The sequence below is a fragment of the Moschus berezovskii genome, chromosome 7 (genome assembly GCF_049115385.1).
Source record: "Moschus berezovskii isolate FMDL1 chromosome 7, NW_MosBer_1.0, whole genome shotgun sequence".
Lineage (NCBI taxonomy): Eukaryota > Metazoa > Chordata > Mammalia > Artiodactyla > Moschidae > Moschus > Moschus berezovskii.
Window position 1 is genome coordinate 84,628,361 of NC_142466.1, and position 18,005 is coordinate 84,646,365.

General features: G+C 38.9%; 1 protein-coding gene across 1 annotated transcript; it reads right to left on the reverse strand.

The window, feature by feature from the left end:
* Positions 1-1,031: 1,031 nt before the first annotated feature.
* On the reverse strand, positions 1,032-13,182 carry QNG1 (Q-nucleotide N-glycosylase 1). Its single transcript, XM_055427376.2, has 4 exons — positions 12,595-13,182; positions 11,819-12,078; positions 4,261-4,456; positions 1,032-1,802 (listed from the first exon to the last, which is right to left on the reverse strand). The coding sequence occupies exons 1-4, from the start codon at positions 12,929-12,931 to the stop codon at positions 1,570-1,572; spliced, it is 1,026 nt and encodes a 341-aa protein (XP_055283351.1). The 5' UTR covers positions 12,932-13,182; the 3' UTR covers positions 1,032-1,569.
* Positions 13,183-18,005: the final 4,823 nt, after the last annotated feature.

An 18,005-nucleotide genomic window follows, 5' to 3' on the forward strand; every position in this document is an offset into this window, starting at 1 on the left:
CCAAGAAGTCCTAATCTTGGCATCTGGGGTGCTCTCCATATTATAATTAACTGGATGAGATCAATTTCCTTACTTGTTCAGGTTTTGTCTTTGGCAATAACATCCATCAAAGGGCTGAGAAGTTTAAAAAAAAAATTTTTTTTTTTTTTTAAAAAAAAGAAGAGGGACTTCCCTGGTGGTCCAGCAGTTAAGACTCTGTGCTCCCAATGCAGGGGACACAGAGGTAAAGAACAAATGTATGGACACCAAGTTGGGGAGGAGTGGGATAAATTGGGAGATTGGGATTGATGTATATATGCTGCTATGTATAAAATAGATAACCCATGAGAACTTATTGTATAGCACAGGGAACTCTACTCAGTGCTCTGTGGTGACCTAAAAGGGAAGGAAATTCAAAAAGGGGATATATGTAAACATATGAATGATTTACTTTGCTGTACAATAGAAACTAATACAACATTGTAAAGCAACTACACTCCAATAAAAAAAAAAAAAGTGCAGTATAGGACTCCAGGGTGCCCCGTTCACATTCCCAACTCACTGTCATTTGTAAAGTTACTCTGACAAGCTTCCAGCAGATGGCAGTAAAGTGCTTGGAGAAAGGACAGCTTTCCCTAATTTACACACAGTGAGGTGACAAGGTAGATAATTAACAAAAATCAAGATTATGTTAGATGAAGGGCTTCCCTGGTGTCTCAGATGGTAAAGAATTCCCCCTGCAGTGCAGGAGACCTGGGTTTGATTCCTGAGTTGGGAAGACCCCCTGGAGGAGGGCATGGCAGTCCACTCCAGTATTCTTGCCTGGAGAATCCCATGGAAAGAGGAGCCTGGCAGGCTACAGTACACGCTGTCACAAAGAGTTGGACATGACTGAGTGACTAAGCATATTAGACCAAAGTGGTGGTGAAGCTGAGAAATGAGAGTCCTACAACATACAAATTCAATGTAAACTTTAAAAAAATATATGTGGTAAATTCTATTTAATGAAATAATTCATTCCATATTTAAGAAATGTTTAAAAAATCTTTATTCAATAAATTCCAATGTATTTACTCTGGAAAAAAAAAGATATCCTAAATTAAATATCATTATGTTTATCAACAAAAAGTTTTTAAATATCTGTCAAGATTGATTTCTACAAGAGTGGTAGCATTCAATACAGCAAAGACCCTACTCTCTCTCATATCAAATGATTATGGTACACAGAAAATTACTATACTGTGAAAAAAGGTACCGATTGGATGAATGAAATATTATCACTAAAGATCATTATAAGGCATGATTAATTTTAAGAAATCTGAGATTTAAAGAAAGCACTAAATTTTCTTCATTATTTCCCTCATGTATCTATAGAAAGGGAAAATACAGTCAAAACTAAACAAGCAAACAAAGGATAAAATTGGGAATACAGGGAGATATGTCAGGAAAATATTTTAAAAGAGTCTGGCTAATCAATTTTCTTGTTGCTGTAACCTCTACCACCTTCTCTTAATATCAAAGCAGAATTATATAAAAAATTATGATATAAAAAACGCAAGGCATTTTCTTAGGATCAGTTTACACTATGGGTCAATAATATATGCAACGTGTACGATGAAATGGAATTCCTTTCATATCTTCCCTGTGATCACGGGCATAGTCCCATAAGTAATAATCCAGAAGAATGGAATTGATCTCTCCAGTAGTTTTTTCACCCTTTTTTTCAATAAGCTCCAGAAGATAATCCCGAATCAGCTCGACACACCAAACTGAGCACCCTCTGATTTCCACCTCTTGCCTATTCCCATAAAAAAGCATTTCTCCTGCAAGGAGGAAAAACAAAAATAAGCACTCATAGTCAATGAAATAAAATGTATTCAAAACTTTACTGTAGGACAAAATGCAGTATTTAAATAGCATTCATTTTAAAATTGTAAATCTCAGACTTTATTTATTTTTGGTAATTTAAACCATTTCTAAACTCTGGCATTAATTCAAAATTGCAAGTTAAGTTCCACAAGGACAGGGATCGTGTCTGACTTGATTGTCTCAATATTCATAGGACCTAGCATAGCACCTTGCATATACTAGCTCCCCAATAAATATCTGCTAATTGAATATGGGTGAGCCATACATTTTAAAATATGACAACAAGATTATTATTTAAAAGAGAGGATTTAAAATTTGGGTTTGATGTCGGAGAAAAAAAATTACTTCAAAATTTGGAGGACTCCTAGGGGGCCAAATAAACAGCACCTCCTTTACCCTTGAGAACTAAATGTTGTCTTGGGGACACTCCAGATACATCAAGAAGAACCTAGGAGATCAAAGTTCTTAGCTTGAGCAAGGAAAACCATGCTTGTTCTTTGGACTCAGAATCCTTTTGTCAGCTCTGCCTGAATACAGAGCCACTAGCTCCTACAGGAACTGCAGTCTATTCAGTGCTCACCTCCAGAGTATATCTGATCCTGCAAGGTGGACACTGGCAGTGCTTTGCCAGAGAGACTAGAGTTGGGCTCAGCAACTCAACTGTCTATAAAGATGAGGCAGATAGAGTAAGTGGATGCAGCAGCTGGACGCAAAATGTGGTCAATAAGACTGCATGTGCTGACCCATGTCAAGGTAGACAGACCCCAAAGTTTGAGCATTTTTCTTCTCTTAGAAATCAGAAAATTGAATTTCATGTGAAATCTAATTGTCAAGTGCTGATAAGTAATTAAAAATTGCTTAAAACACTGTTCAAGCCAAACCAAACACATCTACAAGCTATATTTGGCCTCTGGCCACCAATCGGTACTTTTGCACAGGGCTTCACAGTAGCTAAGAAGCCCTGTGATCCACTGAGACCTAGGGGACATGCCCTAGCCCCACTGCTTCTACTCTGTCACTTGGGATCTTAAATAGTGTTACCTGTGTCCCTTCCATATGTCTATCTCTGATCCTCGGGGCAGACAGAGGAACAGACACTGGCTTAGCATTTGAGTTAAGCCTTTTTGAATGTGTAGGATTTGAACTGAACAAAAGAAAATTTGGGTGGGGGAAACCAGGCAAAAAAGTGTTCATAAAGATAGGAATGTGTATTCCACCCCCCCCAAAAAAAGATCAACTGAATGGCTGTATGTAGGAGAAGCCCTGAATGCTAAAGGTTGTCCCTTTAAAGATATTCAACAGTTAATGATCTCAGACATGAGTATTACGACATAAAACAGCTTGCTATTTTTCAAATGAGGAAATGGGCAAAATGGATTGCCCAAGGCTGCATAAAAATCTGGTAGAAGCAACCATAGGAATAGTGGTACCTTTATATTCTGTGTTATTCTTATTTTGGGTGACTGAAATCTATTTCACAGGAGAAAATTACTCAATCATAAAAACAACTTCTTTTAAAAATAAAGAAAAAAGTAGCTGAAAATACTGATGCTAACGCTGAAACTCCAATACTTTGGCCACCTCATGCAAAGAGTTGACTCACTGGAGAAGACTCTGATGCTGGGAGGGATTGGGGGCAGGAGGAGAAGGGGACGACAGAGAATGAGATGGCTGGATGGCATCACCGACTCGATGAACATGAGTTTGAGTGAACTCCGGGAGTTGGTGATGGACAGGGAGGCCTGGCTTGCTGTGATTCATGGGGTCGCAAAGAGTTTGTCACGACTGAGCGACTGAACTGAACTGAACACGAAAATTGTACAGTATAATTATTTTCCTTATGCAAAGGAATATTTAAAAAGCAAAGAGTTACTTTTCATACAAACACAATTATCTATACTCATAATAAGACTTTCACTCTTGAGAATGAATATTCAAACTCAATAATGGTAAATAAATAAGCCTAGAAAAGTCAGTGACTTGTGCAAGATAAACCAGGGGCAGACCTTGGAGCCTCCTCACTCAAAATCCAGTACATATTGTTTACCTCTCAGCCCACTTTTTATTTCACAGTGTAGTGTGCTCTTAAGCTTAATTAATAACACTTTGAATACAAACCTGAACTGTCTTAGTGTCGCACACCTTCATGTGACATAAATTTAGGTGTCATTTTAATATAAGACTCTGAAATGATGATGTCCAGATAGTGTGATTTCTAGCAATAACCATATTCCATGGTGTAAAAAACAAAAACCATTTTTCTATAATTTAATTGCCCTTGCATTCTTTACATGTGCTTTTAACAATAATAGTGCTTTGTTTTTTTTTTAAGGGAAGACCTTTTGTGAAAGAAATGACAAAGATTGAACAATTCACAGTATAACAAAGAATGTCTTAATTAAGTTGGCAAACCTTTGAGAAGTTTCTCCAGTAGTTCATCGGAGTATTTCAGGGCTCCCAGGTAAACAAGAACCTGAGGCAATCTATAGTCGGCAAACATGGTGATACTGGAGATGTCCTTAAAGCAGCCATCTCCTTTCCCCTCTAATACACTCCATGTATCTGCCACCAGGATTTGGGCCCTTTTGTAAAAAGAAATTCTTTTCCCCTGATGAATGAAGAGAATATGAATGTTACCTGGGTATCTGAAAGCTTTATGTATGCTATTAAAAAAAGGTACACATCAAAAACATTTTTTCAAGGGTAAATAATCTTACTCTTTGGTAAGAATTTATAGGTCTTTTATAGAAAAAAAAAGGGAGTCTATAAATACTAAATTATCTCTATCACTCCAGGTTTACTTCCTTTATTTTTCAAAGCACATAAAATACAACTCATGTCATCATGGTATTACTTAGTATTCTTTTTCAATGACATTACTTCATATACATATTTCTGTGCCACTATAATTTATCTGCTTACTATATTTAAGGGCTAGATAGCATTTCTTTAGAAAGTTTCTTAAAATATATATATATGCTTTTCTGACTGCAACATAATTCACATTAATTATATAAAATATAGAAGCACATGGAAGAAAAATTAATCATCCCCGAACTCACTTTTGAAGAGAATTACAATATCCATTTTTTAACTGGTTTCTTTCAGATAAAATGATTAACTTATTTCAGAGATAAAGACACAGCTGATCAACAGCTGATCAACTTATCAAGTCAACCATTTTTGGAAACTGTCCAAGTCAATATTTAAGCCCATATAACGAAATAAGATACCAATTATATTTATACATGGCAGAAACAAATTTAACCAAGCACTATAAGACAATAGGTCATAATTTAACTCAAAAATTCTCTATAAAACTACAAATGCTCATTAGCACTGACTATGGAAAAACATAATTACAATCTACTCCTAGTCTTAATACCAAGGCTAATGACCTCAAATCATCTTTTATAACTGTGAGTCTGCTAACCGTGAATAAGTATCACTGGCTCCCAAAACACATTCTGACCACCTTGGAGAATGTTTTAATCAGTAAATGACATAAAGAAGTAAACAAAAAATGAAATTAAATTCTTCAAGGATAGACTCCATATAAAAATTCGTTAAGATGATAATACAGATTCCTTTATTTATTTAAAAAAGACCTCTATTAAAACTACTTCTTTTCAAAATATTGCTATACAATCCTAATGAGAAATAACTTAATATTGTTTAACCTTAAAGAATATCTCCTGCAATCAATCCAGACGTACTTTTTCTAGATAAACTAAGTTTTCCATCTTTTTTTTAAACTAAATTTTCTAAAGCCACCACTAAGAAACTGAGTACTTTGTTTTCTAAGGCAAACACATACACTCATTTTTTGGTGTAAAGTCTGTAAATTACATTGAGTGATGGGGGAAGAAATCACCACTAAGAAATATTTCTATATCATTTGGGAATAATCTATATTCCTAAACCTACCAAGATATGACAACCTGGCAATTGTTCCTTTATGAATGCTGGACTTGTAGATGGTAACTAGATTTCTAATTCAAGTCAACTTTATTGAACAGCAAGCATAAAACTTAATTCACAAAACTGTTCCAAAAAGAAGTATTAATCACAATATGTATTATAATAGAAGTTACTGTCTCCTATTTTTAACAAGATTCATAGAGCAAGGGCTTCCCAGGTGGCACTAGTGGTAAAGAACCCTCCTGCGAATTCAGGAGACATAAGAGATATGGGTTCAATCCCTGGGTTGGGAAGATCCCCTGGAGGAGAGCACGATGTCTGGAGATTCCCATGGACAGAGAAGCCTGGCAGGCTACAGTCTATAGGGTCACAAAGAGTTGGACACAACTGAAGCAACTTAACATGCATGCATGCATAGAGCAAACAGGAAAAATCTAGGAGCCAGACTTATATAACAAAATCAGTGCCAGCATCTAACAAAACACAAATTGTCAATCATAGGCACTGTTTCCATGGTAGCCAACTAGGATATCAAGAAGGTTAGATTATAATACCCTAAAATGAAAACAAAAACAAATTCAAGAAAAGAATCTAAAAATAAATTCAAATCACCTATAAAGCATTTTTTAACAAGCTAATATGGCTTTCCTGGTGGCTCAGAGGTTAAAGTGTCTGCCTCCAATGCGGGAGACCCGGGTTCGATCCCTGGGTCGGGAAGATCCCCTGGAGAAGGAAATGGTAACCCACTCCAGTATTCTTACCTGGAGAATCCCATGGACAGAGAAGCCTGGTAGGCTACAGTCCACGGGGTCGCATAGAGTCGGACACGACTGAGTGACTGAATGGAACGGAATATGGTTTTTAGTAGTCAAATAATTTTAGTAACCAAATCTACATCTCTAAAATATTAACTGATATCACTGAAAATACCAGTAAATCCTCTAGTTACAATTCCCTATATGTTCCATAGGGCTTCCCTGGTGGCTCAGATGGTAAAGAATCCTCCTGCAAGGCGGAAGACCTGGGTTGGGAAGATCCCCTGGAGGAGGGCATGGCAACCTACTCCAGTATTCTTGCCTGGAAAATCCCATGGACAGAGGAGCCTGGCGGGCCACAGCCCCTGGGGTCGCAAAGAGTAAGACACGACTGAGCAACTAAGCACACAACACATATGTTCCGTAACACAGCTTTGCAAATAAAATGTTTTCAAAACAGTACCTTTTAATCAATGTAAAACACTATAATCATGAGTTGATTTTCTGCAACAAACTTATCATGAACAAACTAGAAAGGTCAAGAATTACAAATGCTTAAGAATAATGTAACATGTTATCAATTATGCTTAGTCACTCAGTCCTGTCTGACTCTTTGTGACCCCATGGACTGTTGCCCACCAGGCTCCTCTGTCCATGAGGATTCTCCAGGCAAGCATACTGGAGTGGGTTGCCATGCCCTCCTCCAGGGGATCTTCCCAACCCAGGGATCGAAGCCAGGTTTCCTGAATTGCAGGCAGATTCTGAACCAACAGGGGAGAAAAGCTCAAGCTTCTCATGTATATTTATTGGTATGTCAGCATAAATGAAGTTGATCTGTTAATTAGGGCTTTTATATAGTTACTGAATGGGCTTCCCTGGTGGCTCAGTGATAAAGAATCCACCTGCCAACAATGGAGATGCAGGTTTAATTCCTGGATTGGAAGATGCCCTGGAGAAGGAAATGGCAACCCACTACAGTATTCCTGCCTGGAAAATCCCATGGACAGAGGAGCCTGGCAGGCTACAGTCATTGGGGTTGAAAAAGACTCAGACATGTCTCAGCAACTAAACAATAGTTACTGAATATTCTAAATCAGAGTCACTTTGAGAGCTTTAAAAAATAAAGTTCTTTTACCCAGAGATCAGAATCTTTGATGGTGGTGCTTTGGAAATGTACCTGAATTCTGAAGTTTCCTGATTCTAGGGCACAGCCAGGTTGAGAAATCACTCATCTAATCTGTCTTATTTAGACAAATTCTCTAACTTCATTAACTTGTTCACAATGTCGAAAAACGAATGATAATCTCAGTAAATAAGTGTAACATTAAAAACAATTATTATTTTTATGTAACTTGCTGAAGATTAAAAAATACAGCAATTGATATTACGACCATATTATGAAGGAGTAGGGAAAAGGACACTCTAATATGCTACTGCTGATCATCTTTGTTATAGTTTTCCTGAGAAGAGTTACCATTTTATGTATAATAAGTCTGAAAATCCTGGCCACACTCTAACTCAGTAATCCCATTATGGGGAATCCATTCTAAGGAAATAATTATGGGTGTTAAACTGCTGTGCAATATTGCTTATTTTTACATAAAACTGGAAACAGTAAGATATAAAATTTAAAAATAAAACTATATCACAGCTATTGTGGTAAAATAGTTTGGGCAAATAATTATGGTAATCATCAATACAGTGGAGTACTATGAAGCCATTAAGAAGAGTAGCATGGAAAAAAATTGTGCTGTGAAAGAATTTTTACTGACATAGTTGCTCATAATATATTAAATTTTAAAACAGTTTATATAGCATATTTCTTCCCAGCTCATATATATACATATATATATAGTCACACACAGAGAGAAAAATAACAAATTGTGAACAATGGTTACCTCTTGGCAGAATAAAGACTGATTCTCTGTACTATCCAAATTCTATAATTAGTTTGTTTTACTTTTGCAGTTAGAAAATTTTAAAAATATGGATAGAAAGACGTTTGAGGATTTCCCTGGTGGTACAGTGGATAAGAATATACCTGCCAAAGCAAAGGACATGGGTTCGATCCCTGGCCTGGGAAGTTTCCACATGCCTCAGAGCAACTGAGTGCATGTGCCACGACAGTGGAGCCCACTCTCTACAGCCCATGAGCCACAACTACTGAGCCCAAAGTGCGGCAACTACTGAAGCCCACACACCTAGAACCTGTGCTCTGCAACAGGAGATGCCACCACAATGAGAAGCCCTGCACTACAACTAAAGAGGAGCCCCTGCTTGCCACAACTAGAGAAAAGCCCGAGCACAGCAACAAAGACCAGTGCAGCCAATAAATAACCAACTAAATTTTTAAAAATACATTTGATCGTATCACTTTCTGAATTCAGCAGCAGTACCAAAAGTTCATCAGAATTCCTTTAGACTTGGAATTGAGCAAAGTGGTTTAATTACTTGTTTATCATTTAAATGAATATGCAGAGTCACAGATGTAGAAAACAAACTTATGGTTACCAGGGGAGGAAAGTTGGTGGGGGGGAGATCATTTGGAAGATTGGGATTGACATATACACACTACTATATATAAAGTAGATAACTAATAGGACCTACTGTGTAGCACAGAGAACTCTACTCAATATTCTGTAATGGGAAAAGAATCTAAAAAAGAGTGAACAAAAAAAATAAATAATAAAGAGTAGATATATCTATAACTGATTCCCTTTCGTGAATTATTTATGTCACCAGAAACTAACACAACACTGTAAATCAACTATACTCCATAAAAAATTTTAAAAATAAATAAATAAATATGCAAAGGTAACTTAAAATTAACTAATCAAAGGATTAAGTGAGTCCTCACTATAAACTCAGTGTTATGTGAGGAATCACAGGGATTCAAGAAATATAGTGTTTTGGGGTAACAATAATGATAATCTTATGAAAATAAAATGAAAAATGAAAAAATGTAGTAATACTCCTTTAAGAAAGTACTAAAATGTTTAAATTTGATTTTTGTTACATTTTGGGGAATTTTCTATAAGAATGTATTTTAGAAATGAGTACTGATGGGAAATGGCTCAGGTACTAATTTTCATTTTAAAATGTATCAGTCTCGGACTTCCCTGGCAGTCCAGTGGTTAAGACTGAGCTTCAAATACAGGGGGCACAGGTTCAATCCCTGATAAGGGACTAAAAGCCTACATACCACATGGTGTGGCCAAAAAGGAAAAAAAAAAATGTGTTAGCAGCCTTAAAATTAATCTATATCCTGGTACAGTTTCTAATTGAACTTCTCAGCACATATAACAAAACAAAAGAAAGCACTCTGCTGTAAATAAAAGATAATTTCAGCAAATGCTTACTAACTCATTCTTATCTACCAAAAAAATTCACTCCTTTCTCTCACAAAAATTCAGGACAACTTGAAAGTAAACAACTCCATGATGTCCTGAATTCATTCCATCCTAGTAAGTGAGTGAAAAGTGAAAGTTGCTCAGTCATATCCGACTCTTTTCGACCCCATGGACTACACACTCCATCAAATTCTCTAGGCCAGAATATTGGAGTGGGTAGCCTTTCCCTTCTCCAGGTGATCTTCCCAACCCAGGGATCGAACCCAGGTCTCCCTCATTGCAGGCAGATTCTTTACCAACTGAGCCACCATCCTAAAGTCATGTTAAATTTAATCTTGGCCCTTCTTCTACAAAAGCATGTTGATTCTGGAATACACAGATTCCAAGCCACCTGAATGACAGTTTGATTTCTTTTTACACTGTTTAATATGGCCAGCATGATGAATAAGGAACTTGATCCAAATTTCCTGAAAAACAAGGTTGAAATGACATACTTTGAAGACAATGATAAAGCTCATAGTAACCTCTGCATTAATAAAATGGTTCCTCAGAAGAGAATGAAATTCAACAGTGGCCTAGGGTCTCTTTCCTAGAACTGCCTGTGTCCCATCCATACTATTCTCCACAGTCACACTTAACTGGTCATAATCCATGCCAGGTCAATCAGTCCTTGTGCAGGAGTTTTAGAACTGGAAGCAAGTGAGTTCCTCCCTCTCTCCCTGGTGGCTAAAGTGGTAACATGAGAAATTCTTTTCCCATTATAGAGTATTGAGTAGAGCTACACAGTAGGCTATTACAGAGTACTGAGTACAGTTCTCTGTGCTATACAGTAGATCCTATCAGTTATTTACTTTTCTACTTCATGGAGAAAGTAGGTCTGCAGTAAGAGAAAAACAGAGTCAAGAGAAACAAAGAAGAGAGGACTGAATCCCGATGGCTTTGAGTCCCTGATCCTGGATATTTATCTCCAAATCTTGTTTTGTGTCTGTCACTTGCAATTAAAAGAATCTTAACATACATAATCAGGCATCTTTCACTTTACAGTAGAACTGAAAAGCTAGCTATTCCTTGACTAAGCGACCTAAGATATTGTACATTAGCTAACCTTTCTATTTTTGAGACTTTGGTTCCAGGTCTACAAATAGGACTATAATTCTCCTTGTCCTTAGCCCTACAGAATTGTTCTGTGGATCAAATGAGAGTGTGTGCATGCAAATACCTTGTAAACCATAAAGAGAGATTTGAACAATATTACCAGTCATTTTTGTTGTTGTGATTACAAAAGGGTAGTTTTAAAATTTCAAGTTGACGTAAGTACTTATTAACTTAGTCAAGAGATTTATATATATGGTCCCTCTAAGTTACTTTCAATTCTATTTAACAGTTAAAATACACAGTGATAACGAATTCTAAAAGAATGATACAAAAACAAAATCCAGGTGTATACTAGGAGAGTATACAAAATGTTCACCATTTTAAAAGTATGCCTACTTAAATTTTTTTGTACCATAGAGCAAATAATACTGTTAAACTACCCTGTGCATGAAAAAGAAAATACATAGTATATATACATTAGAACTCAGCAAGAAATTTTTTAACAGAAAATTTAGTATACATTCTGATTCTCATCCAATGAAGTTAAGTTTTTGAAGTACTAAAAAGGATCTCACTATCCCTAAGTGACATCTTGCTAAGTCTAGTGTTTTCTTAGGTTTGAAACATTGTAAAGGACAAAAGAATAAAGCAAAAACACTGATTAGAAAACATTAAGAGAAGTAATGTCTTTGAAACACTGCTTAACAATTTTGTTACTGTTCCTTGGTTCCATTAGGAAAAAATTCCAGAATTTAAATTTTTATTCTCGAAAGGAGTTCTGAAAGTAAAAGAGTTATCTATGAGAAGATAATTAAGAACTCTAAAATCTCCAGAAGGGGAGCAACTCACCTCAAACTGAGTCACATCTCTGTAAGAAGGAAAGTTTTCAACTACCAGGTGCAATAACTTCTGAGCACTTTTATCACTTTTCTGGACACAATTAAGAAAAGAGCCTCCAAACTTCTCAAGCAGAATTTTCCCGGTTTCATTGAGAATCCGATGCCTCTCTTCTATCAAAGGCATGGGGATATCTGTGTCAGACCGGAGTATATGCCGAACCTCATCAAGGGTCACTGCGGCATAGTAGGAAGCACTAGTTATGGGGATCCCTTAGGAAGAAAAGCACATGCAGAGGAACAGTGTCATACTTTTACATTCGTTAGGCCCTTGCTTTTACAACATACAATTAAAATGAAACCACTTAAGTATTACGGTAATGAATTAAAAGTAGATGAATAATTAAAAATCATAAACAGATCCCTCATTCTGTATTTGCTCATCTGTACTTACTCATTCACTTCTAACAACTGTAATATTACATCAAATCTATTTTGACTGTGTAAAGTGTGGGATAATATTTGTCCCTTTGCTCCTGAGATGTCATCAGTGGCGTTCCTAAGAAAACTGACTTTCAGCCTTAGCTGCAACAGTGATAAGTATTAGAATCATTTCACACTGAACAAAGATTTCATGCCAGCTTCTTCTCGTACTTTTATTACAAGCAGAGGTATCGGCAATAAATTCGGCTTATCAATATATTCCATGTCCCAACCCACTCTGTGGGACCCTCCCAGTAAAATGAAATCTCAACGCCACTGGGTCTGATCGGGAGTAGGGGTACCAACCTTCCTCCAGAGCTCTGTTGACCGCGGCGCACAGGGACCAGTACCCACTGTACGTCTTTCCCCCGAACCCCACCAGACATTTATGCTCGTCACTCTCCGACCAGAAGGAGAAGTTGAGCGTGTCTGTCACGAACACCCAGTTAACGGCGGCCTCGTCGGTGCCCCTAGGGTTCAGCTCGTGAATCGCCTTCCAGCCCCCAATGCGCAGCTCCGGCCCCGTGGCCTTGGCCAGCAGCAGCTCGGCCACCCTCCGCACGCCTCCTTCGTCAATGAACACATCTCGACTGTTCTCGGCAATGAATTTTGCAGACTCCCTGGGAGTCAGAAGCCCGTCCATCCCGCACTTCTCCTGTGGGACAGGAACCGACACTTTCGCCCTCGGGCTGGCCAAACGCCCTTCCCTCTCTAGCAGGGACAAATGCCAGGGTCCCCTACGACTTTCCTTCCCTTCCGACCGCGGGATCGTTGCCCTAACAGGCTCCCGCCCTCTCAGAGAGGATAAGGGAACCGACGGTCCCCAAGCCCCTACAGCTCCGCGCGCGCCACCGGGGCACAGCGAAAACCAGCCAGAGGCTGCAGGCACTTCCGGGAGGGTGGCCCCGCCCACTCGGGGCCGGGCGCGCGCCCGAGACCCGCTTCCGGTCCTGAAGGTCCGGAAACCGCCTCGAAGCGTCGGTCGCGCGCCTACTGGGAGTTGCCCAACCTGAGACCGGAGGGCTTAGCTGATTTGCCCGTGCACCCTCCCCCGGACAGGTGGGCCTGCGAGACCGCTGTTGCCCGAGTTTCAACGACTCCAACCGGTGTACTGTGTTGCTCTGACTCGGATCCCGCGCTTCTCCTGTCTGTCTACTGAGGGCGAAGTGTGGGCAGGAGACTGTTGGCGACAGGCTGCAGCCAAGTTCCTGGGACTCGAGGAACTTCGTGGCCGTGGGTCATCGTGTCGGGGACCGAGCCACCCCAAGATTGCGACACGGGTTGGCGGTCCCCCCAACCCTTATCCCCCAAGCAGTCCTCTTTATTTTGCTGTATTCCTGGCCCCTTTGGTGGCTCAGACTTTAAAGGATCCGTCAGCAATGCGAGAGACCTGGGTTCGATCCCCGGGTTGAGAAGATTCTCTGGAGAAGGAAATGGCAACCCACTCCAGTATTCCCTGCCTGAAGAATCCCCATGGACAGAAGAGCCTGGCGGGCTACAGTCTATGGGGTTGCAAAGAGTCGAGCATGACTGAGCAAATAAGCACACCTGGCCCACTGGGAGATTTAGGATTAGTTGGAATGTTTGGAGAAATGGGTGAGGAAACATCCATTTCAATTGTTAAATTAATATTATGTGTCTGGATTTGTGCTTAAATATTGAAATACTGGATCCCAGTTAGTCTTGGGCCATGTCAAAAGCAGCAACTGTAATCCCCGTTTTTGCAAGAGAAACTGAGTAGTTCAGTGCTTAGTCCCTGGTCACAGCAGTGGTCTAGGCTGAGATGAGATCTCCAAGTCAAAGCCTCTTTCTGTGAACCAAGCTTAGCAATGCCAACTATCCTGGTCAAGTAGGGACTATGTCAGTGGCTCTAATCAACTGAGGAGACATTATTAGAATATATAAGTATCCCCTCACAATCCCAAACTTTAAAAACAACAAAAAACAAAACACAAACTTTCTAGTAGGATGAGGAAAGAATTTTAGAAGTCAATGACCCAAATTTGCCTAGTGATGACATTTTAGAAAGGAAGCAAATATTTTTTTTCTCCTTTAGAGATTTATATTTCCATGGATCATATTACATGTTCACATCTTTGAAAATCGACTATTAAAAACAATCATCAGTAGTCATCTCTAGTTACTAAATTTGGGGAGGATTTGGAACTTTTAAGTCTGACAACTGTGCCCCTAGAAAAGCAGAACATCTTCATCCCTCTAGTTTCTCCATTTGGATGAGAAAAAGGAGCTTTAAGAACTTCACTACAATTTGCTGCTGCTGCTGCTAAGTCTCTTCAGTTGTGTCCGACTCTGTGCGACCCCATAGATGGCAGCCCACTAGGCTCTGCCTTCCCTAGGATTCTCCAGGCAAGAACACTGGAGTGGGTTGCCATTTCCTTCTCCAATGCGTGAAAGTGAAGTCGCTCAGTCGTGCCCAACTCTTAGTGACCCTATGGACTGCAGCCTACCAGGCTCCTCCATCCATGGGCTTTTCCAGGCAAGAGTACTGGAGTGGGTTGCCATTGCCTTCTCCAACAATTTGCTCTCCCTGAAAAAGTAACTAGTTACAGTAACACAGTTATCGAATAAATATCCACCTGTTGACTATCCCAGCATTTCTAAGTCTTGGGAGTCAAAGAAGTTGATTAGTACAGAGTTCCCTGGTGGTCTAGTAGTTAGGAGTTGGCACTTTCACTGCCGTTGTCCCAGCTTCAATCCCTGGTGGGGAACTAAACATCCTGCAAGCCATGTGGCCAAAAGAAAAAAAAGTTGATTGATTAGGAAGAAGTTCTAGCAATCTACAAAAGAATCCAAGAGGTTAAATAATTTAGGCTATTTTCTGAGGCTTGTTGACAGAAAAATCAACAACTTGAATTCTACTATGTTCAGGCTATTAAGTTAGACACAGGAGTAGTATAACAGAAGTAAAACATGCTTCCTTCTCTCAAGGAACTTGTTGAGATAGAGTGTAGACTTTGCATGTGTAGGTGGAGTTTGTTTTTTTTTTAAGTATGTTTGCAAGATGCTGGGAATACAAAAAGTGAGTTCTTTACCTACTCAACATCCTTGCATGCTTGAATGCTAAGTCGCTTCAGTTGTGTCCAGTTCTTCGACACTAACCTGCCAGGTTCCCCTGTCCATGGGATTCTCCAGGCAAGAATACTGAAATGGCTTACCATTCCCTCTTCCAGGGGATCTTCCTGACCCAGGGATAGAACCCCCATCTCTTACATCTCCTGCATTGGCAGGTGGGTTTTTTATTTTTTTACCACTGGCGCCATCTGAGAAGCCCCTTAAAATTGACTACTTTCTTAAAATTCACTCTCAACTTCTAGGGCATTGTGAAAGTTCTTTACCAGCTGAGCCACCAGGGAAGCCCAAGAATACTGGAGTGGGTAGCCTATCCCCTTTCCAGTAGATCTTCCTGACCCAGGAGTCAAACCAGGGTCTCCTGCATTGCAGGAGGATTCTTTATCAACTGAGCTATCAGGGAATTATCCAAGTTTTCTTAGTATCATTGAAGGCTCTTCTCTTCCTATTCTATTCTTATTGTATGTAAAATATCCCACCTACAGGCTTGGATTAGGGACAGAATGGACTCCTTCTGATGAAAACTCTTGAGGATAACTATATCATTTCCATTATAGATCATTATCATTCTTACTATTTTTCAAAACCAGTTAGAATTTTTTTGAACCATAGTTTACTTTTATCTAGTGAAATATTAATATTTCATACTTTGGAGGAAGAAGTAAGTATTATAAACAAAACAAAACAACAACTCAGTTCAGAGCTTCCAGATTGGTGAGATTCAGGGAAAGTAACATGATGGGAGAGCACGAGCACTCTACATCCCTTCCTCCATACCTTGCCCCATCCATCTCTTGCATCTGGCTGTTCTTGTGTTGTATCCTTTTATAGTAAACTGATAGTCTACTTTCCTTGCTGTGTACAGATTACACAACAAAGTTCTGGAATAAGCTAGACAGTCCTTCAGAGGTTTTTTGAGTTCCAGTGATGTTCCTTTAGCAGATTACAAACAAGACTTAAGTGTTATTGAAGAAGTGATTTGAATAATATTAGAGATCATCTGTTCCTGCCTGCCTGCCAAATTCTCTTCACCACCATCCAGACTTGGTGTATGCACTGCTTTGCACATGTGGCCTCTTTGAACAATTTTGAACTCATCACATTTCATTTCAGGATGTAACACAAAATATTGGTCTGGTAATCACCATTAGCTCAAGGTTGCTACAAGCTGGAGCTGAGCTGTCAGTGGAATGGAGTCTGGAAATCATCAAGAAAGGGGTTGTTGCACTGCTCAAAGACAAGCTAAAGAAGTTTCCAGAACTATATTCAAATATGTGGAAGTAGGGGGGAGAAATTGAATGAAGGCAACCAGAAGTTATGAACATCCAGTTATAAGTACTATTTTAATGTACAACATGCCAAATATAATTAACATTGCTGGATGTTATATATGAAAGCTGTTAACAGAGTAAATCCTAAGAGTTCTCATTGTAAGAAAAACATATTTCCTTTCTTTAATTTTGCACCTATATGAAGTAATGGATGTTCAACTGAACTTATGATCATCACTTCACAATAAAATCGATGTGTGTAAATCAAATCATTATGCTGTATACCTTAAACGTATACAGCACTGCATGTCAATTATATCTCAATAAAACTGGAAGAAACCAACCAACAACAACAAAAAAAAAAAACACTGAAATATTCAGGAGAGACTCTGAGGAACAGAAATAGACAGATTGCCTGGTGTATTTTTTAGTAAAGGATCACACAAATGTATTTGCAATGCATACTTTGATTTGGAGAATTGGTGCCAGTTGGCAGGAGATCACTTAGATAGTAGTGGGGAAAAAAAGGTGTGGGCAGAGAGGAGATTCACAACACTAACATATGTGAAAAATCTGCTATTAAAAAGTGCAAAAATAAATAGACATGAAAGATACTATGGTGAGGGAACCTGAGGCAGGGGTTAAGTGCTAATGTTTTATCTATGAGGTGTAGTCTGAGAGCAATGACAGCGAGGGAGAGGGAAAGAGGAGGTTTGCTCGGCAAGTAATAGGAAGTGACATGGTATGTGTGCTGGCTACTGCTTTGGCGGGGGCCTGGAAGAGACGCAACTTTGAAACCGTCTACACCACACTGGACAAACTACTCGAAGAAACTGTACCTCAGAGCAGTTTGTGGAGGGAGAAAGGAGAGGAAATTCTCCTTTCTCTCTTTTTTTGATGTTTTAAGATTTTAATGTTCTTTACCTTTTAACATAAACTTCTGACTGTGTCTAAACAATAGGGGAAAAGACCCTTCAGGAAAGATCTTTCAGAATTCACAGTATCCCTCTGTTCAAATACTATAAAGAAAACATTCAAATTAACAAAGGATAAGAGAGTTTAACAGAGAATTTTAGTTCAATGGCTTAACTAAAAAAGAGCCAATCAACCAACCTTCTTTTCTACTCTTTCAAAGGAAAACAAAACTGAACCTGAGAACTTCTAAATCTTTTTTTAAAAGGAAGGGAGGGTGGAAGAGGAGAGGGCCACAACCGTTGCTAAGATAATACTATAACGCAAGAAGTCAAGGATTCTATCAGATTCTAAAAATCTCTAAACGTATTACCGAGAAGCACATTATTGGAAATAAAAATGCATAGGGATATAAACTATTTGGTAGTAAAAACCGACTTTGCT